At 52.4% G+C, this 9,661-nt stretch overlaps 1 protein-coding gene across 1 annotated transcript in view; it reads left to right on the top strand.

Moving 5' to 3' along the window:
* Positions 1-644: 644 nt before the first annotated feature.
* The window catches only part of FAIM2 (Fas apoptotic inhibitory molecule 2), a 16,659-nt gene continuing 7,642 nt past the window's right edge, over positions 645-9,661 (top strand). The window contains exons 1-8 of the mRNA XM_010710545.3: positions 645-1,027; positions 2,489-2,667; positions 5,232-5,335; positions 5,474-5,538; positions 6,205-6,258; positions 8,486-8,536; positions 8,974-9,013; positions 9,465-9,502. Coding sequence (XP_010708847.2) covers positions 2,604-2,667; positions 5,232-5,335; positions 5,474-5,538; positions 6,205-6,258; positions 8,486-8,536; positions 8,974-9,013; positions 9,465-9,502 — 416 coding nt within the window. The 5' untranslated portion in view covers positions 645-1,027; positions 2,489-2,603. The remainder of the gene's footprint in view (positions 1,028-2,488; positions 2,668-5,231; positions 5,336-5,473; positions 5,539-6,204; positions 6,259-8,485; positions 8,537-8,973; positions 9,014-9,464; positions 9,503-9,661) is intronic.

Raw genomic sequence — 9,661 nt, 5'->3', positions numbered from 1 at the left:
CCAATTCTATGCCTCTGCTCAACCCCGAGCAGAAAGAAAGCCCTTGAGGAGCTTGTGGTTAACGGCACTTAATTGATTCTGAATGATCTTGACAAGTTTTTGCAGTCTTTGCGGTAATCTGATTGAATAGCTCAGGCTGGTCTGTATGGGTGCCAGCTGTACATTGCTGGGCTGCATTCCTTCACTTCCAGCTCACGCTTTTCTTTTAACCCTTCCATCCACCCCTTCCAAGGAAAGGAAATCTCTCTCTCTCAGTGCCCTTTGCTGGGCTGGGAGCCAGACACCCCATTTAGCTCTTTCCTTCATGGATGGGATATAGAAATAATGTTTTTCAGTGGTGGGGGCTGCGTGGGGCTGATGCACACACACAGGACGCCTCCAGCCCCCCGGAGAGGGCAATGCAAGGGGGGGAAACGAGCCTCTGCCTCTCTGCCCTGCTCTGTGCAAAGCCTAGGAAGGGCCAGAGAGGGACCCAGGGCTGTGCAGCATTTCTTCCTGCTGCTCTTGTGATGGAGAGATCAACTCTGGCGTTCCTCTGCCCCACTGCTGCCCCATACCTGGATACAGCAGGGCCCATTGGCTGTTATTCCTCAGTCCGTAGCTGGGGGCTGGCACACAGCAGTGATGCTGCAGCAACACAGCATCCTTTGCATCTCCCTCTCCTCTGCAATACCTGCCCCGAGCTCAGCATCTCTGAGGCAGCTGCTTCCCACCCAACTGCTGCCTCCGCACGCATCCTCCCTGGTGTGCATCCCCCCCATCGCTGCCAGAGGGCTGCTTGCCCTCATTTTGAGCTGTTTCTTTCCCAGCTTCCCCCTGTGCTGCAGGCTGGGAATGGTACGGTCCTCTCTCCAGCTCCCATTGCTCCGTGGATATTGCTAGAAGGTGAAGGCATCAGTGTGAGCTGCAGCGGCTGCAGGCAGCCCCAAATCACTTGGAGAGGGAGCAGAAGGGGCTCAGTGCGGGGCTCTGTCCCTTCCCTCTGGGTCTGGCAGCACCGTAGTGAGGTGCCATGACCCAGGGCAAGGTAGGTGGGAGGTCAACGCTGGGCTGGTGAGTCGTCATGCATGCGTAATTATTGCATGGTTCGGGAGGTGGGGGTGGGGGGAATGGATTGGATGGAGAGGGTTTAAGGGATAAAGAAACTGCTGCGGGGGGGGGAGCTGGGTGTCTGAGCAAAGCCCGGTTTGGGGGTACGGTGGTCCCTGTGACAGTGGTGTTTTGGTGGAGGAAGGGGATGGAGCAGTCATTGTGGGGCTGGTGGCTGTTTCTCGTGGTGTTGGATGCAGAGCTCAGCCCATCTGTGGCCGTTTCTTGCCACCCCATCCTGGATATCGGGGTGCTCATGCTTTCCCATCACTCCCCTTAGCACTTGGCACTGCACCTCCTGATGCAGGGAGCTCTGTGTTTTGGGGTTCACCGGTGCTCTGATCCTGGGGGGGGAGGGGGTTGGTGTGCATCCTCTGCCAGCACAGTGCACCATTGCCATGGCAACGATGCTGGAAGCTGCCTGGATGTGATGCTGGCCCTGCATTTCTCCTCGGGCATTTTGGGGAGGTCTGCATGGTCTTGGCCACCATAGCGGGCAGAGCAGAGGCTCTCATCCCAAAGCAGATGTGTCTGTGTCCAAGTGTGGCATCTAGCCTTATTTCTAAGGGTTTGCTGCACCTTTAATTAAAGACCTTTTTGCAGGAACTGTGCAGTCTTTCTTGGTACCAGTTCACTGTTCTGCTTCTTTCTTGGGGCTTTCAGCCCCACATCTTTGAGGCCCGTGGGGTTCCTGATGCTGAGCTAGCACCTACATTGGCAGCAGGAACAGGATGCCAGCTTCCAGGTTCATGGCTCATTCTGAGACAACAGAAATATTGCTGGAATGTTAAATGGATGCTGTTCTCAGGTGATCTGAGGTTGGCTGTTTGCTGGGATTTCCTATTCTGGCTATGCAGGTTCCCAAATCTGTTTGGTGCATCTTCAGATTGCGTATCTTTGGGTGAGCAAAGGTGCATCTTTGGTGCAGGCAGAGGTAATGCTGGAGGCCTAAATCACAGCACTTTGCTGGGGATGGGAGAAACTGCCCAAAGTGGGGGTACCAGTGAAAATGGAAGAGCTGAGGGTGTTTCTTGTCTAGAAACTGAAAGTTTTTTTTCTGAGAGAGAGAGAGCTCAGAAAGGAGTGGGCTAAAAAGCAAAAAAAGACCTGGATGCTTTCCTGTGTTATGTCTGAGCTGAGGCACAGCTGTGCACCCTCAGCCCCAGTTTATCTGCAGCTTTTCATACCCTTTGTCATGTTGTGTCCTCCCATTTCTCTCTCAGTCAGAGGATGTACTCCTCTGGGGGGCTGCTGGGTGACCCTTCTCTGCAACCTGGGAGCCCCAGACCTCCACTTCTGCCCTTCTGATTTCACACTGAAAGGTAATTTCTGTGCCATTTTGTAGCCTAATCTTGTTTTTTTTTCTTTTTTTCTTTTTTTTTCCCCCTTTCCTGTGCAGCTCTCAGTGAACATAAACCCCCTACCCCGAGGGGCAGGGGGAGAAGAAGGACAATGCCACGGCTCCCCTGGCCCCTCCAACCTATGAGGAGGCAACAGCGGGAGAGGGGGTGAAGATGGGTACTTACCCTCCTCCTCCATCTGTTCCATTGCACCCCAGCTGGGCTTACGTTGACCCCAGTGAGTACCCACGTTGGGAGGGTGGTGCAGAGTTTCTCCCCAGGCTTGTAGAGGGGAGAGGAGCCAGGGATGGGGGGGAGCTGGTGCCATCTGTACTAGGGATGCTCATAGGGTCAGCTATAGAAAATGTAGGAAAACATCAAATATTTCTGTATTCACTATATAAAAATATATTAAAGATATAAAAATGCTTGAATTGGTGGGGAAAAGAATCTGGCTTGCCCAATGCCTCAAACACACTGCCTTCCTCCCAGTGCTCTGCTCCTCTCCAATATAGGGATGAGGAAATCCCAGTTTGCTGCACCGGGCAATACCACCTCCCAGGGCTGGGGCTATCCTGGTGTGATGCAGCTTCATCCTCCCCCTACCCCTTCCATCTCCTTCTGTCAGAGAAGCAGCTGAATGTGCAAAACTGTGACATCAGTGATGCCCCGTGGCTGCGGGGAAGTGCTCAGAGCCAGCGGAGGTGGAAACGCCACTGCAATCCAGGACTGCATTGCTCCAGCGTTGGTCTGCAGGGCGGTGAGGGCAACCCTGGGTGAACAAACAGCTTTTCTTCCCCTCTGCAGGGGTTGTGACAAGCAGACAAAGTCTGCCTGTGGCTATGAGCTGGAGGTGCAGGAGGTGGCTGCTGGCTGCAGAGTGGGAGCAAGTGAGGCTGGGGGGCAACCGCTCCATCAGCATGGCTGGAGTTGCAAGGAGCACCAAAGAGACTGCATTTAAGGGGTCCTTAAATGCACTCCATCCTTTTCCTCTGCTTTTCTTTGGCCCATTCCAGCCAGCAGGGATGGTCACAGCTGTAGGGGTGGAGAACTGTATGGTTAGGGGGCAGAGCAAGCTAAGCTGAGATGTGTGTGCCTGCATGGCCTGGAGGTTTCAGTCTTTTTCCATTCTTGTCTGCCTTTAGGGGTGAGAAAGAGAGGATAGATAACCTCCCAGCTTGCTGTAACCACCATCTGGGTCTTCCTGCTGTTGTGACGGATTAGGATGAGTGAAGCCCAAATGGGTTGGGGTGCCAGCATTTTGGGGCTCCCAGAGGACTCATTTTGATGCTGCATCATCCCTTGCTCCATCCTGACAATCCTGGCTGGGTTTTCCCTCTGCAGCTGTTCCCTGTGCACCCTGCACTCATCCCTGCCACTGTTTCTCTCTGATTTCACGTTCTCTCCCTGTTCCCATGCTGTGGGTCTCAGAGGGGGGGAGTGCAATAAGGCTCTGCTTAATGGCTCACATGAGGCTACAAAGCAGTGACACGTGGCTCTGGGGCTGCTGTCTGGAGTCCCACGATGGGGACACTGTGACTCAAACAGGGCCATGGGTGGGAGGTGGCTGCTGCTGGGGATGCTTCGGGGCAGGAGGAAAGCCCTCCATTCCTCGGAGGCATTGAGGTGCGATGTGGTGCTGGATGCTGTGATTGCTGTGACGCAGGAGGCACAGCGGTGCCCCGGGGACACAGACCTCAGGTGCTCTGTGATAACAGACCGTGCAGAAATAGGATGCACGGAGAAGCATGTTTCTTCTGGGGCAAAAGGCACAAGGGGTTCATTAAGCACCAAAAGAGCACGAGGGATTTATTTGCTGCCGGGGGGCATCTGGAGATGAGGCTTCTGCAATAAGAGCAGGCAGCCTTTGGCCAGTAAAAGAGAAGAAATTCAGGGCTGGGGCTCTGAATTGGGCTTTGCTGCAGTGCTCCTCTGTGTCTTCGTGGGTCTCCCCTCCACCTGCCCAAAGGAGCTGAGTATCAACGAGCTGTGAAGCTCTGAGGAGGAGCAGAGGCATCTGCCAAACAGGCAGAGATGGGAACATATAGCACACATCATGTCATCAGCTCTGTTCCCATAGGAAAGCCAGCTTGCAGATGGTTAGTAACACAGATGGGGGTTTTTGGAAGAGAAGTAGCATGGAGAGATGATGTGTGAAGGCTGCAGTGGGTTTGCTATATGTGATTTGTTTTTCTTGAGTGGAAGAAACTCCAGCAGCAATAGGGTGCTTCATGGAGCCCCTTGCAGTGCAGAGGTGTGGGGATTTTGGGGAAGATGCTCAGCAGAGGTTGCGCTGCGGTTTTTTCCTTCTTGCTGCTAAATCATTCTGACTCTGTGGATAGAAATTGAATGTAAGGATGGAGCTGAAATGAGCTGCTCTCATTTCATCAGAAGGGAGAACGTGCTGTTGGCATAAGAACTGATGCAGTCACAACCTGAGCTTAGACAATTACAGAGCTGAGAGGGAATCCTCCTGCACTGGAGCTCCAGATGGGAATGATGGAGGTGCTGAGTCACAGCTCCTCTTGGGAATATTTTAATATTCAGCAAAAGGTGAATGAGGATACAGCATGAGCCCTCTAATTACCTTTAGAGATGTGCTATTCCTGTAGATAACCCTGGGGTTCTTGTTGAGTTGGGGTTTGTGGAAGGGTCATCCCATTTCTCATCCTTGGAGATGATCCTTGCACGATGCACAATTCTTCATTATGGTTCGTACACTTTGGGTCCTCCTGAGCTGAAGTCAGACACCAAGAGCACATCATTAAAGCTGGATGGGGCTGATCTCTGCCTTCCCTTCAGGCACGAGCCCCAGCTATGGCAGCGGGGCATACCCTGGAGACACAGAGATGCTCACATCCTTCAGCTGGGATGACCGGAACGTGCGCAGAGTGTTCATCAGGAAGGTAAGAGCTGGAGCTGTGTCCCTCTGCTAAGCTTCCTGCAGGGTCATGAACCCTGCTTTGCTCTTTGGGACCTGGCTGCAGTGGCTGTGGCCCCATAGGACCATGCAGTGGGTCTCCCATGGGTGCCTCTCATTGCAGGTTTATGCCATCCTGATGGTCCAGCTCCTGGTGACTCTCGTCATTGTCGCTTTCTTCACCTTCTGGTAGGTCTCTGTGTTGCAGTGATGTTTTTTCCTGTCTGTGATCTGTACCACCTGTTTCTCTGGGTTATTTTTTATGTAGATATGTGAACGCTTATTCCATGTACTCTAAGACTAAGGGCCCCCACGAGGTCCTTCTGCTGGGTGGCTGTCCCTTCTGGATACCCCCTGAATGATGTATTGCCCCTTTGGGTGCCACCTCCAGCAGAGATGGGGATTCTTATCTTCACATTCAGCAGCAGCTGCTGCTGCTCTGTCCCTGTATCATTCCTCCCTTGGAGTTATCAGCACTATCAGACTCCATCCTACGCTCCTGCAGAAGCAGACGCCCCACAGCTCTCCAGCTCGGGTGACTGAGCATCCTGGGCATTGCAGCTCACGTTGCCCGTGGAATGAATAATGGATCACTGTCAGCCTGAGGAGATGACCTCCTCCATCACATCTCAGCAACACCACAAGCCTGGGGTCACTGATAGCAGCAGGGCTGTCTCCTTGCTGTGACAGCTTGGATTGCTTTCTGGTTGCTCACTCTGGGTAGAGCCCGCTGTGTTTTTGTGCACAGCTCCTGTTGTGTCACCCCGTGAGCATTCCCAGGTTTAATTCAGCAGTAAGCTGTGAAGTGATTGGCATTTCAATGCTCTCTGCTCAGTGTTCCTTTCTGTTTTGCAGTGAGCCAGTCAAGGGGTACGTCCAGATGCACTCTGGTTGGTACTGGGCTTCCTAGTGAGTATCTGTCCTCTCTATGGCTGTGCATGTGCCAAACAGCTCTGGATGTGGCTATGGTGGTGTGGAGATGCTTTGCAAACACTCCTGTGTTTTGTGTATAAGGACTTGCTGATCCCCGGAGGTCCCTCCCACCCCCTATGGTTCTGTAATTGCTTTAATGTGTGTGCAGGGGGAGACAGGGAAGGTCATGGGTAGGTGAAAATAGAAATGAGAAACCTCACCTAAATGAGCCTAAGTCATGAGAAAGACTGCATACCTCCTAATTCTTCCAAAAAGAGGGCTTGCTGCCCTACAAACCAGCATCAAAGTAAATACGTGAGTATTGCTTGCAGAGCAAATCCAGTAGAACTAGGGAGCTCCCAGGTAAACACTGTGGAAAACCAGTTGGAGAGCTGAAAGAATGCAGCAGGTGCCTTCGAGGCTTAATTTTCATGGAATCATTAAGGTTGGGAAAGATGATGGTTAAGATCATCCAGTCCAACCAATTTTTGGATCCTCTCATTGAAAGCAAGGAGGGTGCCTGGGTTTACGTCCCATGTCTGGATATCCAAGAGATGGGGAAGGATGCAGGCAGTGTTAATCTGGGCATCTGGAGACATCGTGGTCTCCTGGCCCTGCCTGAGTGTGTACTGAGAGGAGGGCAGGGAGGTGGCAATCATGCTGATGTTGCCATCGCAAAGCAGCTTTCGGTGCTCAAAATTTGGGGCTCCATTCGTTAAGCAAGCCTGGTCTCAAAGGTCAGAGAGGAAGGAGTCTGGCTGCACCCCATGCGTTAATACATTCGCTGTGGTGCTGTTTTCTGGATGCTGCGTGTGTGAGTGCTGTTAATTAAGCAGACAGAGAATGCGATGCAATTGCCCATGAATGACGTTCTGTGAACCTGTCTTTAATTAGTTACACCCAAATCACAAAATGTGTCCAGGCCTGGAGATGAGACGCCTGCTTATATAACTTAGAAAACAGCTCCAAAATAGCAATAATAGGAGGAAACTGGCACCAGCATTGACCTTAGAGGAGAATTTGCTCCTTCCTGACCCACTGAGAGGTTGGAGAGCTGTGCTGTCTTGCAGAGAGACAAGACCTGAGCAGAACTTGGGCTTGGCTTTCCCTTTGGCACACCTGCAGCCTTCTCAGCAGTGGGCATCTGCCTTCTGGCCTTCAGGAGGAGCAAATGCATCTGGGGACAGGTGGAGAGATTTCATTTTGGCTGCCCCCTTCAGAAGCCCACCTTTCTCCCCCACTCCCCACATTTCCAGGTCCTTGTCCTGGTTGGCTCTCCTTCGTGCACAGGCATCACCCGTATATCTGCACCTCCACAGTACAAATGGATGCCCCAGGGTGTATTCTCACTGCTGAAGGAATAATGCAGGAGCAGATGATGAGTGCAGGGGGGTGCAAAGCAGATGGACAGCAGCAAAGCTTGCTCTCTGCTCCCAATGTGAGCACTTTCCTGGTTTCCCTGCAGGAGAGCTCAGCTCAGGTTTATCTCTGGTGCATTTATCATGGCCCGTGGCCTTTGCCGTCACGTTCATTTATTAGACCGAAGGTGAGTGGCTATCGTGCTGCCATCGGCATGCTTGGAAGCTGCTTTCCCCCAGGCACGAGGGTGAAAGCAGGTGAGCAGGTTCCCACTGCGCCGGACCCCATCAGCCTGGTGGAAAAACACTGCAGCATGACAGCGGGGCACAGGGACCATCCCTCTGCCAGGGATTGCTGCTTTGCTGAAGGGTGGAGGTCACGTCCCTTCTCCAGCACAGAGCATCCCGCTGTCCTTAAGCGAGCTGCTTAAAGCAGAATTCATAGGGCTGGGGGGAAGGGCTGCAGAAACGTCCCTATGGTGACCTGGTCCCACCGAGCAGAGCAGGTGATGGAAACGAGGGGCACAACCTGGCTGCGTCCATCCAAGCCCCACGAGCAGCGGGGAGGTGTCCACAACAAACACCTTTGGGTGCTCCATTGACTCTGCTCTAAACCATCCTTCAGGGTTTTTTCAAGGGTGGGTGCCCTGTCCCACCTCAGGGATGGGTGTAAAGCAGGAAGCTTGGGGCAGGAAAGAGCTTCAGCAAAAGGCACTTAATGCTGAGCCCCAGCCTCAGCTTTGGCACTGTGCTGCATTTGAGAAGTGCAGTGAAGCATTACAACTTGTCACCTGGAAGCTCCTCTCTTGCATCAGCACACAGTGCTTGTGTTTTCACCCTTTGATCTGCTCTTTTTCTCTTTGCAGTGCTGTTTTCTTTGTGACCTACCTGATTCTTGCTTGTTGCTCTGGGCCCAGGTAAAACGTCTTCTTCCTGGATTTAGAACAATGCAATGAAGTGAAGGATGAATGTTATCTTGCTTCAAACATGACCAACAGCATTGCAGAGATGGGACGGGGCTGTGTTTCCAGGCCTGGTGCAGTTTCGTGTTGCTGCTGGGGGGGGGGAGAGAGATGAGTTGCAGCCCCAGGTGAGCTGCTGTATTGCTCTACATGTTCATTGTTAAATACTGCTGGGAACCATCTGCTTTTTGACCCCCTAGTTGCTCTGCTGGGATATCAGAAGAGCATTAATGCCCTTCTGGCTCTGGAACACACAAATCCATCCCCCACCCCCACTGGGATGAGCATCCTCCTCTGTTCCACCCTGCCACTTACTTATCGGCTATTAATTACATTAATTACATGGCACATCTGATTGCATGCCGCTGACCATCCCGTTTCTTCGCTTGCAGGAGGTATTTCCCATGGAACCTGATTCTGCTGAGCATCTTTGTAAGTACATCTGAATGGTGTCTGCTCTGACCACCGCGAGCTTCACAACGGCTCCAGGCAGGAGAGAAAAGGCCCTGCTCTGAATTCCCGCAGGAATTCCATCTTCTGATTGCCCTGCACTCGGGCTGAGGAGCTGTAATTGAACTAGAATGTGATAAGAAGGGAGCCTCTGTTAAAAGCCAAATGCGTGCGGAGGCTGCACGGTCACAGGAGTGGGATAGTCCTGTGCAGGAGGGGGGAAGGTGGGATTGCTCTCATTCATTTTAACCCATTCCCACGGACATTCATCACTGATATGTTTGAAACTATGCAAAAATTGCTTCTCTTGGGCATCTGTTTGAGGTTGCAATGCCCTTGTGGTTATCACTGTTGCTGCAGTTCAGGTGCTCTATCTGCTCAATGTCTTCTTGGGATGTGAACACAAGAATAATGCTGTTCTCTCTCCTCCCAGACCCTCTCCATGGCTTATCTCACCGGGATGCTTTCCAGGTGGGTTGAGCACACTGTCCTTCAGCTGTCCTGATCCCATGTGTGACCTTTCCTCCCTTCTGAACCACAAGGGCCACCAGAGCCCTGCACATCTGCCCCAGCAGAAACCTGAAGCAGAAACTTTCCCTCTGAAAACATCAAGATACCCCCTTTTTTTTT

The sequence above is a fragment of the Meleagris gallopavo genome, chromosome 4 (genome assembly GCF_000146605.3).
Source record: "Meleagris gallopavo isolate NT-WF06-2002-E0010 breed Aviagen turkey brand Nicholas breeding stock chromosome 4, Turkey_5.1, whole genome shotgun sequence".
Lineage (NCBI taxonomy): Eukaryota > Metazoa > Chordata > Aves > Galliformes > Phasianidae > Meleagris > Meleagris gallopavo.
The sequence above is the reverse complement of the archived record's forward strand: the minus strand, read 5'-3'. Positions and strand labels throughout refer to the sequence as shown.